General features: G+C 39.4%; 2 protein-coding genes and 2 non-coding genes across 9 annotated transcripts; 3 read left to right on the top strand and 1 right to left on the bottom strand.

The window, feature by feature from the left end:
- Positions 1 to 1,793: 1,793 nt before the first annotated feature.
- st8sia5 (ST8 alpha-N-acetyl-neuraminide alpha-2,8-sialyltransferase 5) lies at positions 1,794 to 17,913 on the bottom strand. 6 transcript variants are annotated; one of them, XM_069169525.1, is made up of 9 exons: positions 17,161 to 17,913; positions 11,444 to 11,551; positions 11,030 to 11,122; positions 7,813 to 7,905; positions 6,215 to 6,376; positions 5,474 to 5,618; positions 5,200 to 5,312; positions 4,228 to 4,320; positions 1,794 to 4,114 (listed from the first exon to the last, which is right to left on the bottom strand). In XM_069169525.1, the coding sequence occupies exons 1-9, from the start codon at positions 17,304 to 17,306 to the stop codon at positions 3,652 to 3,654; spliced, it is 1,416 nt and encodes a 471-aa protein (XP_069025626.1). In that variant the 5' UTR covers positions 17,307 to 17,913; the 3' UTR covers positions 1,794 to 3,651. The 6 variants fall into 6 exon arrangements, with proteins under 6 accessions (XP_069025626.1, XP_069025634.1, XP_069025642.1 ...); XM_069169533.1 differs by having other exon boundaries at positions 6,215 to 6,301; positions 17,161 to 17,905; XM_069169541.1 differs by lacking the exon at positions 11,030 to 11,122 and having other exon boundaries at positions 17,161 to 17,906.
- A 1,953-nt stretch (positions 17,914 to 19,866) lies between these two features.
- Positions 19,867 to 22,525, top strand: rpl37 (ribosomal protein L37). Its single transcript, XM_069169514.1, has 4 exons — positions 19,867 to 19,930; positions 20,587 to 20,722; positions 21,075 to 21,159; positions 22,415 to 22,525. Exons 1-4 carry the CDS (start codon positions 19,928 to 19,930, stop codon positions 22,482 to 22,484), a joined length of 294 nt encoding a protein of 97 aa, XP_069025615.1. The 5' UTR covers positions 19,867 to 19,927; the 3' UTR covers positions 22,485 to 22,525.
- LOC138212596 (small nucleolar RNA SNORD72) lies at positions 20,415 to 20,495 on the top strand. The gene has a single exon (XR_011179470.1). It is a non-coding gene; the product is annotated as a small nucleolar RNA SNORD72 (small nucleolar RNA).
- Positions 22,018 to 22,096, top strand: LOC138212591 (small nucleolar RNA SNORD72). The gene has a single exon (XR_011179467.1). It is a non-coding gene; the product is annotated as a small nucleolar RNA SNORD72 (small nucleolar RNA).
- Positions 22,526 to 25,983: the final 3,458 nt, after the last annotated feature.

Here is a 25,983-nt window from a genome sequence, read left to right as displayed (position 1 = left end):
TTGACTCCTTGCACTGGGAATCGTCCCCCAACATTAAGAACAGAACGCTATTTAGTGTCAGTATCATTTGTATAATAATTTAATCTATTTTATATACATTATATTGTATGTAAGGTATAATCCATTTTCTTGTGTTTCCATTGTGGTCCTGTCTTAATGCTTGGTTGACCCACCAATATATTTTTTTTCTTTCTTTCTTTCTTTCTTTCTTTCTTTCTTTCTTTCTTTCTTTCTTTCTTTCTTTCTTTCTCTCTTTCTTTCTTTCTTTCTTTTTTTTTTTTTACAGTAAACTGTAACAGTTCATCCATTATTTCTTAACAAACTGTCTGTTACATTAACCAAATTATTGCAAAAATATCTCTATTAACATCTTTTACCTTTGCAGTAAGATATCCATTTCAACTGTTTTTTAACAGTTAGCCGGGCTATTAACTGCTATTTTAACCATTCATTCACTACTTTGAACACTTTAAACTGTTTATCCATATCATAATGGTGATATAATTTATGATATACAAAAAGCCCCATGACTGAATTAGTTTGGCTTCTACTAGCGGAAGTTAGCCGGTCTGTAGAACAAAGAATAATGGATAAATTAATTAAAAGGGGTCACAATCCCCGCGAAATGGCCCGTTTTATTCTCACATTTTGCAGAACTCTGTCACACAACATTTGGAAATTCTGGAAGAGCCGCCTGAATTATTTTGCCTCCAATCAAGTTAGGGTAGGGCCAAACCGGAAGTAAGCCGGCTCGGCTGGCGGAAGTCGCCTCTGCGCCAGTTTGAATTTAAACGGCCAGTGCGGGAACGTCACGTCAGACAACAGATGTTAACCCTCGTGTTGTCCTTGGGTCAAAATGACCCGCAGCTTTGTTCAACCAAGTTCTATTTTATTTCTATATTTTTATATTTTTGGGGATTTTTGTGGTTTAAAGAAACCCTCACAGCATTCTTGTCACCAATGATCCCACAAAATATGAAAATATAGAAATAAAATAGAACTTGGTTGAACACAGCTGCGGGTCATTTTGACCCAAGGACAACATGAAGGTTGAAGCGTTATATTTTGTGAAATACAGATGTTTACCTGGCTGTGATAGGCTTAATCAGCTCCAACGAGTGTAATGGACATTAATTTACAGTATATTTAAACGTGCCACACTATAACTTTAACCTTGCAATAAGGTCAGCCTGGCTCCAAGAGGGCACAAAGAGAACAGGAACTGTCAGATGATCACAGCAGAGCTTCAAAAGTCAAATCCTACCCAACAAGTATAAAATGCAGTCCAGGAACAGCCCCTGAATGTTATCACCACTGCTGGCAATGAAGATGCTGTTGATGTTACATCAGCTTCAGCAAAATACTTTCGGCTACAAGTCAGTTTCAATCCAAAACAAACATTTCTGAACATATTATTACGAATAATAGTGCTGTTTGTTCATGCTCACTGAATGTATGTTGCCATTCATATGAGAAAATGACGAAAGTCAACATTGATCGGCGGAATACCTCAACTTCCTAAAGCCCTCATTTCAAATTAAAAGCCCAAATCATATAAGATCCAGCCATATTCTTAATCTAGTCTTGTTACTCTAATAATTGAAAGCCTATGTATTGATCAGCAAACTATAGATCACGTGAAAAAAATCAAGAAAGTTTGTAAATTAGCCAACCTGTTAATTCCTGCTATTATCTGTGGCAAATGTATTCTTTTATAAAATACATACTGAAGTGCATTCCTCAATCCCACTCACATGCAGACACACATAATAATTTATCCATAAACATACAAGTGAGAAAATCCAAACAAGTTTATTTACAAACACAGTACTAGTAAAAAGAATGATCCAGAGTCAGTAAAGAAGCACTGTGTTATATATTCCCTTCATTCAGTACACACACCAGTTCCTCTCCTTTTTTATTCTTGATTCAGTTGTGACTGTAGAAGAATTTAGCGGTTAAGCCAAAACGTTTTTGGTGTTCATATTCGCTGAAGTCAAATCTCTTGTGCATAAACACACAAAGAGTCCGTATTAATGACGAAAGAAATAACATGTTTAAATCTTAGTAGCAATGCATCCTTCAAAATACAAGAGAAATAATGGAAAAGTGCACAGTCGAGCACAAACAGAGCAGTGACAAAATATTAATTTAGTCTCTTGAAACCCTTCGCAAACAAAAATAAACAGTAAAAACCTTCACAGCTTTCCAGTAGCTAAATGCACAACGCTGTCTGGAGTGCAAACTAAATGTTCACAGTTCAAAGTGAAAGGTGAAATAATACATTAAAAATAAGTGTTGTATCACTTCACACAGGGGCAGCAACCGTATTCATTCTTGCATTTTAAATCAGTGAGACTTGCATTAAACAATTTACTTCAACATCTCCATTCATCTTTCTGTGAAAAGGTTCGTGTAGTCATCTCCAAAAGCACTGAGAGCTTCAGCAGAGGCTTAAGTGTAAACATATTTCAGTGATCATTGAAGCAGGCACACACAAAGCCAAGTAGAGTAAAGTCATGCAGAGCATTACATGGTTATGGATGGACTTTACAAGGAGTACTTCCAATAGATAATAAGCTGAGAACTGCTCATGAATTTCTACACCTTAGCAAGTCTTAAATGTCTTTTAATTCAAGAGACAAATTAAGATTTTAGCTTGATGTCAATGTATTTGTAGATAAGCAAAACACACAGGTGCTTTGCATATCATACAGAGGGGTTTGATACCTCATAAGGCAATATGGCTTAAGACATGAATGACAGCGAACGGTTGGGTTGCTCAGCGGTGCTTTGATGCTTTACAAATCGGATTGCCTTGAAAGTTTTGTTGAGACGGTGTCTTTGTAAAATATTTTTTAGGGCTTTTTTTCCAAAACCATTACAAGCCAAAATCGAAAAGGGGAAAGAAAAATCTTGCCTCCTATTGTATATTGTATATTGTGTTTTCTTCACCTGTTGGAGGTGTTTTTTTTAGCGGGAGAAAGTAGGCCACTGAAAACAGGCCATTTCAATAGTGTTTATTAAATATTCACCCAGTGAATCGGGTGAATAGGAAATAGATTACAAAAGTAGACAATTGGATGTTACAATTTTATCTTTTTTTTTTTTTTTTTTTTTTTTTTAAACATTAGCTCAATATCAAGGTTCAGGCTTTGTTTTACACAAACATTAAAAGCTGCCACATCCACAGAGTGTCTGAGATAAAGACAGAAGGAGAGAAGTGGCACAACGACACCCGCTGCTGCCCCGTTTCAGCATAAATATCTGTGCAACTGAGTAGAAAACAACACCTCTGTACAGCAGAGCCACTAGAAAACTTCACAGAAACTACATCACTATGAGGACCACTTTTCACATTAAAAACAAGCATCCTATGGTGACAGAGTCGGAGATAGCCGTGGTGACTTGACTGGCTAAGTAACAAACTTAAAGTACATGTTGAAAAGAGAATTATGTTGGCAATTAAAGCAAGCAATCTTCAACCTATAGTTGAAGTAATGAGAGTGGAAACTTGTGTGCTCTCATGGCCAACTTTCTTTTTAACTGTGAACTTAGTGAACTGAACTGACATTAAAAAAAAAAAACTACAACAGGTAAATCTGCTTAAAAGAACAAATTAAAAACACATCAAAGCACAGCAGTGAGGGATCACGTGCACTGCCCCGTATGTACGTGGATGATCCCACGTGTATGCATGTGAATGAAGTTGAAAATTTCATGGGGCATCGCGTGAAAGCCCGGCCGCGGCTTGACGTTGTCGTAGTAGTGGTGAGTGATGAAGATGCCGGAGGGGTTCATGGGAAACGCCCAGAAACCGTAGAGGTGGACCTCCTCGCACATCTCCATGGCGGCAGTCACGAGCATCAGGCCGCTGCTGAGCCGCTTGGCTCGGACGCCCTGCACGGCCCAGAAACGCTGCACGTTGAGCAGGTACTGCGGGTGGAAGAAGAACACGCCCCTCTGGGAGTCGAAGTCGTCCAGCATGTACTTGACTCTGAAAGATACGTCGGTGTTGCGGGTGTTGTAGAAGGCGGGTAGCACCACGGAGGAGTTCTCGTAATTCTGGAGGACCTCGTAAAACGGACGCCGCCATTTCTCCAGCTTCTGAAATCTAAGGAGACAGTGACACGTATGACACAAGACAAAAGAGAAGAAGACCAGAGGCAGAATCAGACGGAGAGATGAGGAGACAGCACTTCTCGCTCAGACCCTTTTTTACGATACCTCTCAGTAATAATGCTCGGATTTATTGTCACCAGATCTGTTTTAGTGCCAACATCTACTGTGTACTTCTCATTAATGGGTGGGATGTTGCATCTGCAAAAAAGAAAATAAAAGTTCACTGGAGTCGATTTTTTATTTTATTTTGACATAATAAGCATGCTGGTGAGACATAATGAAGAGCCGCACAATAATCATATAATATTCATGATCAGGAAGGGGGCTTCTACCATAAATTAAACATAATTGGATGTTGCTAAACCTGAGCGGTGATTATCCAAAAGCTTTATCCAATATTACCAGAGAAAATAGACTCGCTGAATACAGCATGCAAAGTTATAAAAAACGTTTAGAGTGTGGATTCTCATTAGAAGAGAACAGACAACAAAATAGGCAAAAACCAACAATTAGATAGAAGAATATTGATCTGTCAAGTGCACATTTCAGACCCTTTAACAGGATTCTTATTGAAATATTTAAAAAGTCCTTCAGTGACTTTGTTCAATCAGCAACAGCAATCGTTTAAGTCGGCACACTGACGGTCCCGACTAGAAATGAGAAGCCACCTTTTTGTGAAAACAAGGATCAGCTGTTTTGACATGATTGAAAATTGTCGAAAAGTTCAAGTTTAGCAACAGCCAAATAGGTGCAAATCAAGCGAACAGATAAAATATAGACCAATCATAGTCAATCATGGATAAGAGCATTAAACAACACCCACCCCAAAGTTCAGGTGAAATGTCACAGAATGTTATGTCTAAGGGTCTTTGTACGTGATTGCATGTCATGTTGGCATCATAATGGAGTCCAACATTTATTATTTATTATCTGTGTACAATAAAAGTACGATAGCTCTATCCCATTCCACAAAATTGGTATAATCATAGTAAATAACCCCAATCTCAAATCACAAAATCCTCATGATCATTGTGCAACCGTCACATAACAGAGACTGAAGGATTATATCCTGTATACCTAAAAACAAAATCTGCTGCATCAATTTCCTTTCCACATTTGCTGTTCTTGATGATACCACCATTTCCAATGACAGCACATTTCTTGTACTGTGATTTGGAATAGGGCATATCCTGGATGAAACAGACACGGTGCGTTAATATCAGACAGGCAGCAGAGAGGGGCTCATGAAAGCAAAACAATTGTATCATCGGGTGGGGAAGCGTCAGGCCAGCGGCTGAATAAAACAGCAGATAGTCTGCAACATAAACTCAGGAAGAGGCGATGAACTCACATCAGGGAACATTTTATAGACCTCGGTGGTAATGGGAAGGATACCACTGGTGTCAACCTCGTACCTCAGCTTGGTCCCTGCAGGAGTGTTCTTCTTGGTGGTGAACAGAAAGGATGGAGCATTACAGCAGCGAGACAGAGACATCCTTCAGGAAGACGCCACAGAAAAACCAAAGTTAGTTTCACTGTAGAAGAATACGTGGCAGCATCGAGACCAACAGTAGTTCAACCTGTGTAAATAATAATTACAAATCAACTTTTTAATGTATTTTATATATTTTCTTTTCTTTTTTCCTCATTAATACACAACATTTAGAGTTTAAATGGTTAATTTGTGATACACCAAAAAACAAGTAAGAAAATATTTCAAGCTTTATGTCATAAAATTATTAACAAATACACATTCCTTATATTTTATTAAAGAAATTAACAGTTTTTATCCTACATGGGGATTAGTTATGTTTTAGGCTACTGAAACCTCATAAGAACAGTAATGAAACTCCAGCAGTGCAAATCCAAAGAGTGTTATATATGTATATACATGTATGTTCTTATGTGTTTTTTAAAGCTGTTTAAAGACTCCATAACACCCCAAACAGATTAAAAAAAAAAAAAAATGCACTTCAGAAACAGAGGCATACAAAAATACAAAAGGTGTCCAGTCTAAAAATACATGATTTTTTTAGAAGGAATCTAGTCATTAATCTTTTCAGTTCTTCTGCTCTGAATGAGTAATGCTTACTTAAAGTTGCTGGTCTCCTCCTTGTTCTGCTCCCACCTACACACCTGCAGGTTTCGCCATCTCTCAAACAGCTCTGAGGTTTTCACCCTGGCAGACAGGCAGAGAGACTTGTGGAATGAGGAAGGATACCCATGGCCATGTTTTTTCCGATTAACCATGTTTCTACAAGAGTGGTAAATTGAAGAAACATCGTAAAAAAAGACTCAAACAGACAGACGAGGAGGGCAGAAATTGCAGTGATTACTCTGTAATGGCTCTACTGATGCCGCTGGATCTAGACTGGTTGGCAGAAGGACCTCATCAAGCATGTCTGTAAATAGATGTCCTTGAACTGACATTTCCTTAGAGATGATTGGGGTGATGTGATTTTCTCTGGGAGGCAGGCCCGAGCCATTATTCAGCTGGCTGGCAGAGTGACAGCAGCTGCTCTCTGTCACAGTCAGAGTGGGTCAAGGCCCCTTCATCAAGTGCCCAGAATGCATTTGACAATAAAAATTTCGCAGCATGAGGGACGCGCAAAAAAATTCACTGGACAATGTTCATATTCATAGGAGAAGAAATATGCCACTCAGATTGCTGTGAGCACAACTGGCTCATTGAAGGGTGTAATGAATCTGGCCAATCATCTACTGCATGATGTGAAAACATGTCATTTATAGTGTGCTGCAGTGAAACTGACAATAAAAGTGGAGATCAACAACTCAGCTGTTAAGTGTTGGCAATAAAATGGATGTAATGGGACATTTATAAGATTGAAGTGTTCCTCAATTTCAGCTTCAGGTTTTTTTCATCTTTTTTTTTACCTGTTGGACCTTCAGTAGGCAACTTACTGTTTGTTAGATAATAATTTAATGATTATACAAATCAACTGAGTGAAATTACTTATTCAGATGTTCAACAGACTAAATCTCTATTAATGACGTGTTACTAATACAAATTTATGGGAAATATATGCAACAGAATGGCCATCAAAGTCTAGAAATGACACACAATAAATTACAATTTTGATATAAATATTTTAAACTGAATGTTTATTCTTTAATCTGCATAAACATTAGATTGCATTACTTCTCTTCTTTGGTCAGTTTTACATGAACTGGAAATGGATAAGTTCAATATCAAATTCTAAAATAAACACCAGAAGTTTTAAAGTACACAAATTAATATGCTACCACTTATATATTGAAACTATATTCAGAATACAGGACTTCTTGTAATGTGTATTTCTAGTAATACTAAGGTTGGTTGGTTCCCCACTTTTGGTTTTGACTGTAGTAACTATTGCCATAAACCTTTTTGCAGACATTCATTGTCTCCAGAGGATCAGCCCCAATGACTTTTTCTCAACTTCTGGATGGGATGGCATCAAATCTATAGTTGTTTTTTTTCAGATACTTTATTTCTTGACTCAATACTGGCAAAACTAACAACCATTTGCTTCTTGGGTTTTCAGGCTGTCTCAGTTCGCGTACACTTGGTGGTAAATTATCTCTCTGCTTACCCGACATATGAGCGAGGATCACTTCTAGAGGGATAAAAAAAAAAAAACGCATCGTTTTCCACGTTAAGTGTTGACCACGTTATAGATGAACACTCACATTGTCAGGACTTTGACATCCATAATCTCCTGTCTGAGCTCCCTGCATGCAGTGGAGTTGTACTCAAAGGAGCCATCATAGTTTTCAAGAAACCTGGAGGGATAAACACAGTCATGCTCTGCCTACACCTCTGCACACACAAGAGAATCAACAGAATTAACAACAAACTGTGGACATCAAAATGCAATAAATATATGCAACGGTGTGCTGAAAGGACACAGTAAAGCAAAATAGTTCATATTCACTACAAAATGCTAATGGTTTGACTTTATGAAATACTACAATATCAGTATAGCATTGTGGGATGACAAATGACAGAAGTAATGCAACTGATTTTCGGCGTCACAAACAGGATAGTTAACATACTGTTTACTGGACACTTGCACCAGATTCTGTTCCATCTTAGTCTAAACCAATGGAATACACTAAGTGAAGATAAAAATACCTCTCATATTTTTACTTCTTTAACTGGTTATGATGAGTACTGCAATGGTACAGTACTGGTGTTCTATGATATATATCAATTTAGAAGATAAACAGAAAACAGTTTGAAAGGGGAAATGGGTTGCATGTCGCTGTATGACAGTCATGCTGGCTGCATTAACATAAGGCTGATTTCTTAAGCATAAACACATACACCAGTTGTCATGCAAACATTAATCATGACATGGGTTTAATTAACAAGTATAGTTTTTGGAAAATAATCTTTTCATCTAGGCCTGAGGGAAATTTATTTTACACACACATAAAACAATCATTACATTGAAATGGCAACATTAACCAAAAAGCACACAGAAATAATGTCTTCAGTATGGTGGTGTGACTGTGGTGCGTCGGTGGATTTGAGAGAATGGTTCTGCAGAGGAAGCTGGACGGATTCGTGCTGGTTGTGCAGTTAGGTGTCGATAAATTGCCGTTAGTCTGTGCACTGATGCCTCATTTCTTGCAGCGCAGCGTTTTCATTTAAATGTGTTCAGAGTGCAGTCTGGACCAAATACATGTGTGCATTTGTGTTTTTGTGTGTTTTGGGATGGAGTGGGGGTGGTTAGGATGGAGGTGGAAGAGCGAGGAAGAGGAAACCACCGCTGCAATGTTCTTCGTTCCCTTATCAGACTTCTCTGAGGTTACTTGACTTGCTTATATGGAGCGATTTAGTTTAAGGACTTGGTTGAGAGTTTGAGATATAAATGAATGAATTTGAAGTTGTTTTTTTGCTTTTTAGAGTATTGGATGTTAAAGTGAGTCAATTTAACTTCGGAAGGAAGAAAATAAAACATTCTTCCTCTTGTTTATTTTAATCAGTATGTTTGCTGCGACTGCTTTTTGATCACTTTTGAGCAAAAGTTACGTAGTCTTGTTTTAGTGATGGTTTAGATCCAGTTTGAATTTGGTATTTTCTGTTTAATGGATGTTGCAGAACAAAATATTTGCTTGACCTTGTTTCAGTTCTACAGTTATTAAATTTGTTCATATGATTTTACCATTTTACATCTCCAATTGATATAAAACAAGTTCTCTGGAAAATTAAATAGAAGAGAACAGATGAGAAATGTTAAATATTTATTTGTATGGCTAATATTGTCCATTCATATTATTACATTTAAATGCATTAGTGCAATTGACTGGCTTTTGATTTCTAAATAGCATTTGAATAGTTTTGGTTTATTTGCATTCGAATTTACATTGTTTCAATATATAAAGCTATGGAGGCGTCACAGTCATGGCAATAAATAGCCACTAAATGTGAGAAATGTACATCCTGGTTTTACTTTAGCCAAATGATGCAGTTGTAAATACTCTCATCTCGAGACGGTTGCTCTTTTTTAGGCCTAATCCATAAATTTCCTGTTAGGTTTGGGCAGTGAGCCACTGAACTGACAGACTCGCCTCTTTCTGGATGCATTTAACAGAACTGCTTTATATAAATAACAAAAGATATTGATTTACAGAGCATCTTTTTTTTGGGGGGGGGAAACTCCCCACCTAGTGTAGCATTTTATACCAGGAATTTTACTTTTATTAAAATCAACAACATCTAAAGTGATCGGTTTAAAAATATTCCCCTTCTGAGCTACATCTGAATCTTGGAAAGCCCTCAATCTTGTAAAATGATTTTTAAATTGATGCTTATAACTCTCACGGTAGCATGAGGGGATTTGGTGGCAACCGTAACATATATTTGTTAGAATGAATGTTGGTATTTGTCAGGTGTTGAATGGAGTGTGGTGTTCTGAAAGGTGTATAAAATTGTGACATTTAGGTAAATGAGATGAGTTTAAAATAAAAAGATAATAGTAATAAAAGAACACAACAAGCAATACAATGCAGCGATGCATTAAAGGAACAAGATGCTGGGATGAAACTGTACAAATAAGGAACAATGGAACTGGTTGTCTACATCCACCTGATGATGCAGTGTATTTCTGAGGTTCTACTGAGAGGAGCGTCTGTCTTACACAATATATTTGACACACTGAATAGGGCTGTTTGTTCTTGTTTTAGCTAAGATGATGAAACCTTTGCAAGTGTTCTATGTTCAGTTCTAAAAGCAAGACACTAATTCACTTCATGAGATGAAATTCATCTCCTGTGGCATCTTAGATTAACTGCACAATGCTGGTTCAAAACCAATCCAGGATGAGAAAGCGAAACCAGCATTTTACCACAGACACTGACATCTACTGCTCAGTGAAATGAGAATTTGGAGCTTTTGAGGAGGGGAAAATAAAAATCATTCCTGTCTTCTTGTAACAAGGAAAGTAAAGTGGGAAAGGGGGTAAATTCAGGTTGCAGAGAGAGACAATGCAGATGTGAGAAGGGGAGATAGAGGGAGCGGAGAGAAGTGTCCACACTATGTACATGGCATACACACAGAGCTGTGCAGAACACATGAGACACAGGTTGAGGAGGACAAGGCATTTGGAGATGGGTGCTGGATGGGACACAGAGGTACAAGGAGAAGCCAGTACATCAACAGGAGACCGTGGTTCATCCAACTTCTGGAGGGAGGGGTGGAGTGGGGGGGGGGGGGGGGGGGGGAGGAGGGGGGGGGGGTCTGGGGTCGAGGTGGACGGGATCAGACAACATGCAAGAGCAAATCTGAAGTGCAACCATCACTGAAAAAATATGAGAGTTTATACCTTTCAGACTAATGAAAAAGAAAGAGGCATTCTTGGGTTTCTGTGAAAATACTAAAAATGCCTTCAAACTGGCCTACCTTTGAGAACGTTTTTTCTTCTTAATATCGGCTAGGCAGGGTGTGACTATTACGGAGATCTGTGAATCTGGCTGAAAATTCTGACGGAAACATCTGTCAACATGCAGACAGGTTAAGTTAGAGTTAAATGTGTGATGTAGTCCTGTCACACCACCACCCCTGCTAACTTCCTACACCTGCAAATTTCAAAACAAGTAGAGAAGGAAAAGTGTACATGTACGGCAACTTGTGTTCTTTCTACAGCAACTGAGGAGACTCATGGGCGAATCAGCGATCCCAGTCCACGCATGCAGGGCTGGGTCGTTAACTACAAAGATGGATTTTAAACTTCTATTTTCTTTCATTCTATCTTTCTCTCTCTCACACTCTCTTTTCTCAGAGGTGTTGTGCAGTCAGTCACGCTGGAAAATGTACCTTTTCCTTCCATTTCTTGCCGGCTTCAGAGATCCGTCATCGGAGAAATTAACGGGACCGGTCCAATTTCCTGTCTCGTCCCCTTTGAGTCGGCTAAACTGTTGCGCACTAGTAAGAAAATGAGTCAGTTTATTTGGGATTTATGGTCCTTATTCTGCAAATGTCAAACACATGTCACCAAGCCCATATGTTCACTCAAACATTGCACATTCATACCGACGCACATACACAGATATACATAAAGGGGGACCAGCTTTTTGGCTCAAGAAAAACAATCAAAGTGTGACACCAAACATGGTTAGAATGAATTTTTAGTTAATGACACCATGGTGTTAAATGGTTAATTTATGTTCTGCTGGGCTGTTGCTACTATCCTTAATGTGATTCAATTATTTACACTCTGCAGTATTGGCTTGCACAAGTGTTGGACTTGTAAGTCAATATATTAAAGTCACATTGATTTAAGGGAGGAACAATATTCAGTGCCAATTTGCTGCGAATGTCAAATTACATCTGAGGAGGAGACACCAACCGATTTGCCAAACGTACTGAGGATACTATAAAGTTGCCAATTTAGACCATCTTTTCGTCCAGATTTTGGGATTTACACAGAATGATGAGTTTTACCCTTCATGTCTGATATTTTTTTCAAGTCAGAGAAATTAACCCAGGTCATGTAATTAACAGTAATTTGGCAGAATCTCATCTTGGACCTGGACTTGGAGACTAAAACTTAAAAACATCAAGTCTGAGGTTCATATAAAAGATCCTCTGGATCGCAGGATTCAGTATTTGCAGTTTATCTGGTACTGCAGCCAAAAAGTGAGGGCATGTCGACTTCAGCTTGATTAATATTGTTCATGACCATCACAGTGAATCTATCAGAGGAGGCTATTTGGTGCTTTCAGAGCCTTCACAGGGATGGTATAAATGCACCCTGACTAAACCACCTAATTCTACAGATATGAAAGTAGTTTACAGGAATTAAAGGGAGCCCTGTTTGTGATGGATTTCTTCGCAGGAAAACAAGTAAAAATGTATACAATATCAGGGTATATGTCATTTTTAATTAGAGGTAAACACTGGAAGTATTCTGGCAATAAATCTAATAAAAAGACCAAAACCATCACAACGTTACCAGTTGTCATCTCTCGTAGATATGGCAGGTAGTTGGTTAATGTTGTGACACGCTTGTAACTTGGTTAGGTTCATAGGTACCAAAACTACTTGGTAAGGTTTAGTAGAATATCAAGGTTTGGGTTACTTTGATACGTTACTTACATAAGTTATGTTACATATGTTATGTAAGTTAACTTGCGTATGTAACTTAAAATAAGTCAACTTTTACCTGTTTCACACAAGACACGAACAACAATCTGCCCTGTAACTCCTGTGTTTAAACCATCAAACCACCACCGACATCCTCTTTTGCTCCCGTCAGAATTACTACGACCACTGGAGGTCGCATATTCGGTGCAGTTTGCCCAGTTTGAACCAGGATTATGCAAGCGACTACAACTTATAACAGCTGTTAAATAGGCTGATCAAATTGGAATTGGGTGGTTTCCTTGCATGTCAGCCCCGAGCCACTTGGTTCCAATTAAAAATGTAAGTCAATAAACAAATGTGTGCTTTCATCTAAAAGAAGATCAGTAACATCCTGAAACAGCTGGGCACTGTAGTTTTCAGAAAATGTCAGTGAAACAGGAGGAAATTATTTGTTTGGGGATATTTTCAGCTGCAGATTTGGTGCATTGCCACAGAGTAGAGTATATGGGGTTCAATTCAGAGGAAGTCGTACTGAAGTCAAATGTTTAACTGCACTGGTTTTGGTCTTTTCAAGATGTTTGCCAGCAGACTTGTTTTTTTAAATTTGCATATTGCTGAAGGAGATACATCTGTGAACAGACTGATTACTTTCCATAGATCCACATATCCGTGTCTCTTTTTATCTGGCTGATTATTATGCAAGCTTTCATGTGTGACTCATTTCTGTGAGTGCTGTGTGGGTGTTGTGCTAATTTCAGCGGGGAGATTGAACACAAAGAGCCTTTTCTGGGTGCATTATGTGAGCGAGCGGTCATCAACGGGAACTCGTGTCAATACCGATCTCCAGGCCCATTCGGCTCCTCTGAGTGCCACTTCAACATCTCCACAACACTCTGCGACCGGCTGCAGAACCAAGCGCACGTTAATCAGAGAGACGTTTGTTCCTCTCTTTAGGACTCAGCAGGACAAATGCTAATGCTCTTAGTCATCACCAAAACACCATCCCTATTGAGGCATGATTTCAGTCTAAAATGCACTGGGATGGTTACATACGGTTCATACATGATGTTTTCCAACATTGTAGCTAAAAATAGAACCCAAAATCTAATGTGACTGCTTCTGACTCACAGATCACATTAACGTCTTGAAATCAAACATGACGTTGCCTCAATTAAGAGCCAGGTTCAGACAGTAATCTGGGCATTAGTAGACAAACAAGAAGCACAAAGTTGCTCTGCAGCACTAATGTGCTCTGACTGTACCTTCAGGCATGGCAGGCAATGAGACTGGAAAGCAGGAAAGACTTCAGTACTATTAGATTCTGTGACTTGGGTTTTTTAGGGCGGCCGAGGCATATTGATCCAGATGGCCATTTAGTCCCGTCTGTCCAGTGTTATCTCCTCTAATGATTAGGATGGATGAGCAGTTCACTGTTTGTACCAAAATAGGAAATTCAGACTTTATAACTTTAGTTAGTTTACGTGCTGTGACTTTCCGCTATTTTGCTACAGCCAGTAGATTTACTGTAAACTCTGACAACAGCGTGTCAGGGAGATACAGCCCACTTACATAATGCATCAAGAACAGAGTCACACGAATTGACAGAATTGAAAATAATTTTCATCAGTGAATAACTGGTTTTATCATTTAACAACAAAAGATGCCAAATTTGAGCTTTTTAAATGTGAATATCAGCTGCTTTACTGTTTTATATCACTGTACAGTCCGGTATCACAGAAAAGTTTGTTATATACTCGTCAGTGACACGTTTTGCCCCCTAGGCTCCGAAAAGTCATGTGACTGAGGTCATGCGTCGAAGTAGTGATAAAGTCCAAGCAGGGACGAGGTCATGGGTGGATAAATTGAACAAATAAAACTTTTATCCAAGAGATGCAAATCTGTGAGAAAGCGTAACTTTCGTATATATTGCTCCAAATACAACTTACGTAATATACACTACGTAAGTTACGTAATATACATCCCTTTACTTACCTAAAATTACTTATTTGAACCCTTTTCCCTAAACTTAACAGAGTGTGTGGTGATAGCTCAACCACCTGCGTGTACTTTTCACGCGTAGGCAAGGCAGAAACGTGACACTGACACGGTATCCTCTAGTGGACTGACGGGTGTATTACACGCATCAGCGTGATAACGGGTTTCAGCGTAAATTGGAGCTGGATTGTTGATCAGACAAAACATCTGTCAACAGTCACTTTCATTTCTGGAGAAAATTAGATTGACACGTTGAACTATTTTTTAATGTTTTATCTTTTACATTTAATGATTAATCAAATAATAGACTGATTAACTTATAATGAGGATAATTGCTCGATGAAGTCAAATCTACATGTTGCTGCTTACTAATCAAACCTGAGTGCTTCGCTGCTGCGCTCTCTGAGAGTATTTTTAGATAGCAACCTCTTCAAGTCAAGCAGAGTTGAAAGTTAATAAGCGTTCCTTCACAGAAGTGTGTCACTCACTGTGATCGTTTAATAAGCTCCCTCCATGCTCCTGCGCTGCCATTTCACCATCCAACATCCTCTACAACTTCACCCTGATGCCAGTGAAGGCAGGCCGGGAGCTGATTTATGCGACACCATAATGGGACTTCCTGGAAACTCAATGGCTAGATTTATCAAGTAAAACAATGTCTGCAGCACAGTTTGACTTTAATGCACCTCCTCACACATCTGAAGGAGAGCCCTCTGCCCTTTTTCGTCTTCTGGGATCAATGTATAGAGAAAGCGAGTTGGCGTATGAGTGATGATACATCTAAACTGTTACTCCCTGAGCTTTCACTCAGTCTGCAAGCACCCAAATGTCTCCTCTGCAGACAGCCTCAGGCAGTTTATAGAGTTGTTGTTTTTTCTTCTCTGTGATGCGCTGAAACACATGAGTGCTCGATAAACATCCTGCCTACATGTTTTTCAGGCCTGGGTTTCGATGGGGGGGAAGAGGATGGGTGTGGTCAGACCCATGTGAACGACGACTTCAGATAGTTTATGCTTGAGGCGATATCAGAAGATGACGTCTTCTCCCTCTCTCTCTGTTTCACACACACACACACACACACACACACACATGCAAACACATTCATTTTATCACTTCCTTTCAGTCGCTCGCTGTCTCCGTTTCCTTCCTCTCCCCCACTTGCACTGAGGTGTGTGTGCAGACAGAATGTAGCAAAATGGCTGCCGCTGTGCCCACCGGTTTCTGTTGTGTGGCTTGTTCCCCCCTCTCTCGCTCCTAGGCTGAGCGCTAGGAGTAAAGTCAGGGCACAGGCGGCGAAGAGAGGCGTGTGTGTGTGTGTGTGTGTGTGTGTGTGTGTGTGTGTGTGTGTGTGTGTGTGTGTGTGTGTGTGTGTGAGGTCTGAATTCATGCATCACACTGCAGCGGTCAGGATGCCATGAATCCACATTGAATATCATCAAAACCAGCCCAGCAGGGTAGCAGGGGAGGGGTTAGCCGTGGGGAGCTTTCAGATTGCAGCACGTTTATGTTTGCCTTGAGGTAAGCATATATGTGCTGTCTGTAAAATATCTGGAGGTGGGGTGTTTGGATTGTTTCTTCTTTTTTTATTTCTTTGAAGTGAGATTTGGTGTTTTTCATGAGATTTGTTTCAAACCACCTTAAGATCAAATATCCCAGCTTCTCAGCATCTGCTCGTCTCACACTGAATTTTTCTCCGAATGTGAAGGAAAGCGGCCTGCAATTTAGTAAATAAAAGGTCTTTTGAATGGGTTTACAGGAGACTACAAACCAGGGTCCAGCTCAAGAACCTGTGTTAGGGAGTTAGATGTTGCAGAGGTATTATAAAACAAGGCTCTGCAGTGGCTGCAATGTGCACTAAGTGCAGTCTGGTGGAAATTAATTATTTAACAGGGACCAGTAAGAAATACACATCATCTTTAACATGTTGACCTATAATCATCAGCTTTCATATGCATTCTGATAATCTGATGCCTCTGTAAGATGTAGGCTATGACCAGTCAAGAAGGCTGAAACATAAAATCAAATAAAGATCTTTGGAAAAAGAAAGGGAAAACATCACCATACACAGCTGAAGCACTGTGTATGGTATGAATGTGATGCTTAATTTTCTGAAAATATCAAAAAAAAACAAATTCAATGGAAACTGTTTCTATGCCACTAGGAAAAAAAGATGGATGGTTAATTGCTATTGTTCTTTTCAGCCACTAAAGCTTGTTTTCCCCCATGCGTCCCCACATGTGGTTCATCCAGACTACTCCCATTTATACTGAGCATTTTTTTTTTCAGTTTATCACTCATATTTTACCTTACACCATTCAGTCACTATATTTAGTATCAAAACAGCTATGAAGGCATGCTTCTTAGGGCTGAATATTATCCTTACAGTGTAATGAATAGCAGGCCTGCGCTCTAATTGTCTCAATGACGATTTAGGAAAAATTATCAACACTTACCTCTTAATGTAGTTTTTTCCATAGAGAATCTGTTGCAAAAGTGTGACGAGCCCAAATGCGCAAATAAATATGAAACAAAGAGATCTATTGCCGAGTATATCTTTACCCGACGTTGGGTCGGAGTATCCCATTCTTCGGCGCAGCATGCAGGGCAGGACGGTGACACCCGGTTAGGTGTCTCTCTCCGCTGCATTCAGGATCAGGATCGCAGGTTTCTTGTACCCGCTGGACTGCACATTGTCCATCACCTTTCTAGGCTATTTTATTGCTCTCTGACCACAGCATCATTAATGGTGGAGGAGAAGCATCGCAATTTATCGCTAATTGTGATCTCAGTTCCAAACCACTAATGGCACCGCGTCCAATTCAAAAATAATCTCTTTATCTGTGTATTTTTTTTTTACAAACGCACCGGTAAAAAAAAACAAAAACATTAAAGGTCCCGAAAGGAAATTCTCGATTTCTATCTGTTATCGTTCTACTCGCCTCGACGAGGTGCAGTCGCTCGGTCGCATGCAAGCAATGCAGATTATCCAAAATATCGCGCTCAATTGACTCTGCGTCTATAAATCCTGAAATGTTAAATCAGAGCAAGCAAAGTCATCGACGCTAAATGCGGTTCCTGTCTTTAAATTGCTGATGGCAGCTGGAGAGGATAAAAAAAACCACAGACACACATTTCCCTCATGCTTCATCGCAAAACTGCGTGACTGAAATGCAAAAGGAGGAGGATGCGCCTTTTCTCAGCCTGGCAGCCGGGGGCGCGCCGCGTTTCATTCGGATGCTCCTTACTCAGCCAAAACCCAAGGTCATGATCTGCTTTTCAAGGATGCACCTGCACACCCACAACATCTACAACTGCCCAACACACCGGCCCTCCCGGGACTTTCTACGGTTTGCCACTTGCAGCACCATGAGCATGTTTTTGCAGCATCATTGGTTCCTGAAGCTGTTTTATGTTTCAGTATTTGCCTCTGTTATTTTTTTTTATTTTTTTTTTGTCTTTGGAGTTTATGTCAAAGTCACAGACAAGATTTTATGCACTGCATTTATTTTGCTCCTTCTGTGTGATGGTTTTACATGAAGTTAATTGTTTCAGGGGCTGACATTTTCAAACTTTGACCACAACATTGTGTCTCCAAACAAAACTCCTGACAGAGTGGATCCTTCAACACTGGAGCTAATGACTATTACTGCCATTGATTTCTGCCAGAGTCCACTTCAACTGCGGTGTGATCATGTCATCAAAGTCCATCTGCTCCAGTCTGGGCAGCACGTATCCATTCAAACTTTAATGGATGTTTGAAGAAGTACCCGATGAACTGTCACATGCTGCTCAGAAATGGACTGACCTGCAGAGCCAAACAAAGCAGGCACGCCAAACTGATGGAATCCTCTGCTGTCAAGGTCTTTAGGACTTGTCTGGTCAGTGTCTGTGAGATTTGATTTTCTCCTTGTTTCCAGTTACTGCAGCAGCGTGTCTATCTGGTGGGATTCATTTTTGATTAGAACATCATATTATGGTAGAGTGTGAGCATCTTTTCTTTCTTTACCTGATATGTGGGAATTTGAAAAACTAGCCTGAAGTGACCAGCTGGCCTCTATTGAGCCCTCTTCAGACAGACACATATTGATCAAGGGAGACATGTTTTCCAGCAACCTGCAATGGTTGTTTTTAAAAGTCAGATGAAAACACTCATCTGAAAGCTTTTTATTTTTATTTTTAGTCCTTCCTCAATCTGTTCTCTATCTGGGTTTAGGTCTGAGTGCCAACAGGGAGAGCAAAGTACAGCCCAGATGACCTTAAAGCGAGCCAAGGCCTGCAGCTCTTTAGATGAAACCAGGCCAGATGGGATTTGTTGTCCTGGCAGCTCCAGCACGTTCTGGGTCTGCCCAGGGGGTCCACCCGGTTGGACTTAACCAAAAAAATCTCCAAAAAAAGAGAGGCTGATCTCTTCTCTTGATGCAGTAGAGCACGATTTGACTCTCTGCTCCCTTCAGATATCTGAGCCCTTTTTTACGATTGAGTTCAGACGCAATACAAAAGACTCTTGTTTGATCTTCTGCAATCTTACTCTTTTCGTAACCACAGCTTGTGATGTGGATCAAAAAGCTCTGAAAGTGCTCCTGTTGTGCATGAACAGAGTACTGTACAGGAGGCCAATGCACGCAGACCATTGCACTGAATGTTTCCTTTCAGACGCCCATCCTAAAATGTCAATGCCACTCAAAAGACCTCTCTCGACTCCATGATTAATTGCCTTAGGTCAGAAGATAGTGTCTCAAAAAAAATCTTTAAGTAGGTATTGTTTTTGTGGGGTTTTTTTGTTTTGTTTTGTTTTGTTTTGTTTTGTTTTGTTTTGTTTGTTTACCTTCTCATCTGAATCCATAATGAATAAATTCCCAGAATCAATGATGACAGGATGATCAATTCTAAAGATTCTGTAAACAATTTTTTTTTTTTTTGGACTGCCCAGTCACATGTAGGTTTGTATTTTCATAATAAAACATTTTAGATATTTAGATATAAATGAATAGAAATGCACTAAAGAGATTATTTTTCTGTAAATACACTCAAATGAACGTATCAAAAAAGTTAAACTCATTTTACCTTTCAATGAGTATTTTCAGTGCTTTTTCAAACGTTTTCACAAGCAAAATGCCACAAGAGGTCACATTTCTGTGTTACACAGGAAGCAGCACGGATGTAATTTGATGCAGCGCGGGCTCTGCTTCCGGTCTCTTTTCCCTTAGCCACCGGACGAAGATGGTGAGAAGCAATGCTGGCGCACAGAAATCGCTAAACATCTGTTTAATACGTCGTTCATCTGACACGCACTGTTGGTGATCCGCTGTCGGATAAACTCCGTTATCGTTTGGTTGAAGTATTTTTAAGATGAAACTTCATTTTAATTCAATTTAACGTTATTCCCGGTCTCAGCCGTCCAGCATTTGGTTTGCTGCTATTAGCGTTGAGGTTCAGCGTCCAGATCAGGCTTAAGTTAGCCGGAAGAAGACCACATAACGTCACTAAAATACACACTGCTGTAACCTTTTTAAATGCGAAAGACTGAATTCCGGACTCTTTTTTTTTTTTAATATATATATATATAATGTTTAAGTTTGCGGCATTAGCTTGGGAAATTGCTAACTAGCTTTCTCCACAGTGGTCAATGGAAACACACGGGACTGTTTATAGGTCGGAGGACAGCATGTTAGCTCGGTGGTTGTGAGTTACGGTGCTTTTTTTTTTTGTCTTGTCGGTGATGTTCTCAAACACAAATGTCTGAACAAATGAGTGTTCTGTGATTCATACTTCTTAACTGAGACAAGACCGCTGTAGATTTGTTGTTGTTGTTGTTGTTTACACCGAGGTGTGTTTTGAGAGTTTGTCTCTGACCCTCTCGCTCTCCTTTCGCCTCTCAGACGAAGGGAACATCATCTTTCGGTAAGCGCCGGAACAAGACGCACACCCTGTGCCGTCGCTGCGGCTCCAAGGCCTACCACCTGCAGAAGTCCTCCTGCGGCAAGTGTGGCTACCCCGAGAAGCGCAAGAGAAAGTGTGAGTAGCCTAAAGATGGTGAAAGACTTTCAAAAACTTATTGCACGACGGTGTGATGGTGGTGACCCCTGACCCCCACCTAAAAACAGGCGGGAGAATATGTGTGTAGTGATGTGCATGGGGGGGGTTTATTCGTTACAGCAGAAGCGATAAAAAAAAATAAGATTAAATATAAATAAAATGTAAAAGTGCACAGCGTAGAATTAAGATTTCAAAAACTCAATTCAGTTCAGCCTCTTAGCCGGCGGCCTCTTCAGACAGTAACACACTGGGTCCGACATCCAGCTGTACGCTGATGTGAATCATAAATTCATAAAGACGTTTGTTGTTTTTTTTTGGTTTTGTTTTGCAGACAACTGGAGCGCAAAGGCCAAGAGGAGGAACACCACTGGCACCGGCCGTCTGAGACACCTGAAGGTCGTCTACCGTAGATTCAGGTGAGATGCGCTGATGTTAGATGTCAGGCGATAATAAAAAAAATCAGAGCAGGACTACAAGTGTTTGTAGTTATGCTACTTGGTCTGTTAATTCTGCAGTGAAAAGTTTGTTTGCTGTTGCTGGGCTCCTTATGTCAGACTGGTGAAACGGGTTATCGTTGCCATTTTATGAGTAATACGGTCATCTCGACACCAGGACTTAGAATATGTAATTGATTTAACAAAACATTGTTTGCTGTAAATCAATAATTGGTAAATCTAAAACTTGATTGTTGTAAATTACAAATGCTAACAGTGGATTTGCCAGCAAGTTGTGTTAACATAATGATAATAAATATAAGCAAGATTCCTGCTTATTTTAACTGCAAGAATATGTTCATGTCCACACGTGACGAGTGGGTAAAAATGAGAAGTTAGACAGAAATATTTAGTTACTTTTTTTATTTTGACCATATGATTATTAGTGTTTCTGTTAGTTTGGGAAGAAAATATGGTGTTTGCGCAACAAATATTGGTATAAACAATTTTAAACAAACGTTTATGAAACATTTTCCGAACTGAAAGTACCCAACACCGCAGCTTCTCATCAGGAGACTAGAAACACAATAGTAAACTAAATATCTGGTAACATGATGGATCGACTGCAGGTCGGCCAAAACTAGAGTTTTCTTTCCATCCTCACTCATTTTGCGGTGAAGACTGTAAAACTGTTTAGGATTCCTGCTTCCTGTCAAACAATTTAAAAGATCATTTTCATCCATAATCAGTTTGTATTACAACATGTTTAGATTTTTTTCTTTGCCAAGTTAAAAGTCCTTTGACAGCCTGTTTATAGCCACTGTTAAGACTCGTCTGTGCTGCTTACCAATGATGGTGAAGAAAAAAATGTCTGAACAAATGAACTCACATGATATCAGTATTTTCTCTGAGGTAAGCGGCATTTTAAGATGAGATCAGTGACATTAAACTTGAAATCCACTCTGAGAAAGTGCTGCCCACTTGTTTATCTTCTGCTTAAGTTAAGTAAGAGAAATAATATTTACAGTTGAGAATTAATCATCAGCCAGTTGGATAACCAGCCTGTAACTACTGACAGGGAAATAAACAGTGAGCGATAAAGTAAAGATTTTATTTTGTGAATAAATCTGAGATGTTAATGACTGATGTGGAATAACAAGCACTGAGTTGTTCACCATGTTTACCTGAATCAGATTACTGTCGGTAGCATTATCTCTTGTTTTCCTTCATTTTCCAGGAATGGTTTCCGGGAAGGCACCACTCCAAAACCCCGACGTGCTGCCGTGGCCGCCTCCAGCTCTTCCTAAAAGACACATTTTTGGTTAAATAAATGTGATGTTAAACAGGAGTTTGTCTTGCCTCTTGATCTTTAAAGCTTTTTTTGTCTCGTGATTGATGTTATCAACAGATTAAAATGCACAGGGTGACGTTTATTAACACTTTGTTCATTTGTACAAAGTTCCAGTAAAAAAAAAAATGGGTTTGGGTATTTGTGTCAAAACAGTAAAGAAACCTAAAATAAAAGGTTTTCAGAAACACAAGTGTCTGTATCAATACTGGAGGTCTTGTGATGGGATCTGAGCTGCTGGGGTACAAACATACAAACGATCTAATCTGCCTGCTAAACTAAGAATTTCTGTTAAATCACTGGATTAAAATGTGGCAACACGATGCTGTGAAACGATTCTCACTGGATAGCTCCATTTATGTCATATGATCAATAAACGCCTCATTAAATGGTTACACTAGCAAACATACTGTAACGGGCATGTTCCCGATCAGGCCTTCGAGGTCCCAGGGTCCTTTCTGGTCCTTTTGTGTTTGGGTCTGTCGTTATCACATGCAAAATGTCAACAAGAGATACAAAACAACACAAATGAGATGCAAAATGACCTCAAAGTCTTAAAACAACCTCGAAAAGATTGGAAATAATACAAAGAGACGAAATGACCACAAATCCATATAAAAAAAAAAAAGTACAGACATGAAGTGACAACAAACTGCAGCTGCACAGTTTGTAGTTGTTTTTAATGTGTGTGTGTGATCTCGCTCCTCTAACTGGATTCAAACATGTCTCACTGCAGATTGATCGAGACAGTCATTTGTTGACAGCATTGTTTAAATATCAGTATATTTATCCAACAGCTGCTTTAAAAAGCTGCTTAAAGTTACTTTATTAATCCCTGAGGGGAAATTTTTTTTCCGCTACAGCAGCATACAGAAGCAATAAGATAATAATAGAATAATAGAAAAGCGATAAAATAGTAAAAAATATTAAATATAAAATGCACAGTATATACAGTACAGTATATATCTATATATATTATATACAAACAACCAAGAAACACAGTCAACAGTGTTATTGTTATGTGATGAAGGGGAGAGGATTACATTCAGGGGGCCCAAAGGTGCCGAGGGGCCCCTGAATGTAGACGTACTCCCCCATGGTCGAGGGTGAATTGTTTTCAAGCTGCCCAGAGTTTGTACCAAACACCCTCTCCTGCCTAGCGTGTCTCAGTAAAAAGGCAATTTGTGGCTTGGAAAAAATCCTCGACGACAAAACAAATCTAAATATTTGTCAGGGGCCAAACTGCTGAAATCTGGAGAGACCGTTTGTTTACAAGTGAGTCCAAAGATTTGTTTTATGGATGCAGCTGGAAACTGCCCGAAGAGGCATCGCGGCGAGGAAAACCGGCCGTCAGAGGTAGTGCTCGTGTTTATCTGTAGAGGCATGTTTGAGATTCAACCAGAAATCTTCAAGGTCTTCAGGGGGAGTTCTGCTTTAAGGTAGGTCAGAGGTGGTGCTCGTGTTTATCTGTAGAGGCATGTTTGAGATTCAACCAGAAATCTTCAAGGTCTTCAGGGGGAGTTCTGCTTTAAGGTAAACCTGCAATGAATTTGCAGCTGCAGTATTTCTCAACATACCTGCTGCAGGGTTTCTACTCTGCGCTGCCAAACTAGTCCTCCTGATTTTCACATTTTAAGGTTGTAAATCTTGTACCACATGTCTTCTTGTTTCCTGTACTGTTGACGGGGTTGCTGTCAAATCTGTGTTGAAATCTATAGATTAGAATAAAAATGTTGGGGCTTCAGCTGGAGGTTTACATTTCCACACAGACTTTTTTTTTAAATGTGGTATTAAACATTTTTAGGACATTAGAATTATTCCTTCATACAACATTTATTTATACTATATATATAGCTTAGCTAATAAATAACCATTTAACCGTTGGATTAGGGAACATAACCTGAAAGATAAATTAGAATTAACAAAAATATAAAGTTATTTTGTATGTGTAATAGGTTGAAAACGCTGTAGCAACGTTTTTTTAAATTATGAAACAGACATCCATCTTATATACCAGTATATATTTATATTATATATATACATAATATATATTATATATATATATATATATATATTATATATATATATAATATATATATTATCTCAAATATATATATATATACATATATAATATATATATATTATATAAGTATATACTGGTATATAAGATGGGTGTCTGTTTCATAATAAAAAAAAAATTGTAATTTTTTTTTTGTATATATATATATATATATATATATATATATATATATATACAGTGGGTACGGAAAGTATTCAGACCCCTTTAAATTTTTCACTCTTTGTTTCATTGCAGCCATTTGCTAAAATCAAAAAAGTTCATTTTATTTCTCATTAATGTACACTCAGCACCCCATCTTGACAGAAAAAAACAGAAATGTAGAAATTTGTGCAAATTTATTAAAAAAGAAAAACTGAAATATCACATGGTCATAAGTATTCAGACCCTTTGCTGTGACACTCATATTTAACTCACATGCTGTCCATTTCTTCTGATCCTCCTTGAGATGGTTCTGCTCCTTCATTGGAGTCCAGCTGTGTTTCATTAAACTGATTGGACTTGATTAGGAAAGGCACACACCTGTCTATATAAGACCTTACAGCTCACCGTGCATGTCAGAGCAAATGAGAATCATGAGGTCGAAGGAACTGTCCAAGGAGCTCAGAGACAGAATTGTGGCAAGGCACAGATCTGGCCAAGGTTACAAAATAATTTCTGCAGCACTCAAGGTTCCTAAGAGCACAGTGGCCTCCATAATCCTTAAATGGAAGAAGTTTGGGACGACCAGAACTCTTCCTAGACCTGGCCGTCCAGCCAAACTGAGCAATCGTGGGAGAAGAGCCTTGGTGAGAGAGGTAAAGAAGAACCCAAAGATCACTGTGGCTGAGCTCCAGAGATGCAGTAGGGAGATGGGAGAAAGTTCCACAAAGTCAACTATCACTGCAGCCCTCCACCAGTCGGGGCTTTATGGCAGAGTGGCCCGACGGAAGCCTCTCCTCAGTGCAAGACATATGAAAGCCCGCATAGAGTTTGCCAAAAAACACATGAAGGACTCCCAGACTATGAGAAATAAGATTCTCTGGTCTGATGAGACCAAGATTGAACTTTTTGGCGTTAATTCTAAGTGGTATGTGTGGAGAAAACCAGGCACTGCTCATCACCTGCTCAATACAATCCCAACAGTGAAACGTGGTGGCAGCATCATGCTATGGGGGTGTTTTTCAGCTGCAGGGACAGGACGACCGGTTGCAATTGAAGGAAAGATGAATGCGGCCAAGTACAGAGATATCCTGGAAGAAAACCTCTTCCAGAGTGCTCTGGACCTCAGACTGGGCCGAAGGTTCACCTTCCAACAAGACAATGACCCTGAGCACACAGCTAAAATAACAAAGGAGTGGCTTCGGAACAACTCTGTGACCATTGTTGACTGGCCCAGCCA

Source organism: Embiotoca jacksoni, unplaced genomic scaffold, assembly GCF_022577435.1.
Source record: "Embiotoca jacksoni isolate LCO1_2020_lvr unplaced genomic scaffold, fEmbJac1.0.p SCAF_10, whole genome shotgun sequence".
NCBI lineage: Eukaryota > Metazoa > Chordata > Actinopteri > Embiotocidae > Embiotoca > Embiotoca jacksoni.
The sequence above is the reverse complement of the archived record's forward strand: the minus strand, read 5'-3'. Positions and strand labels throughout refer to the sequence as shown.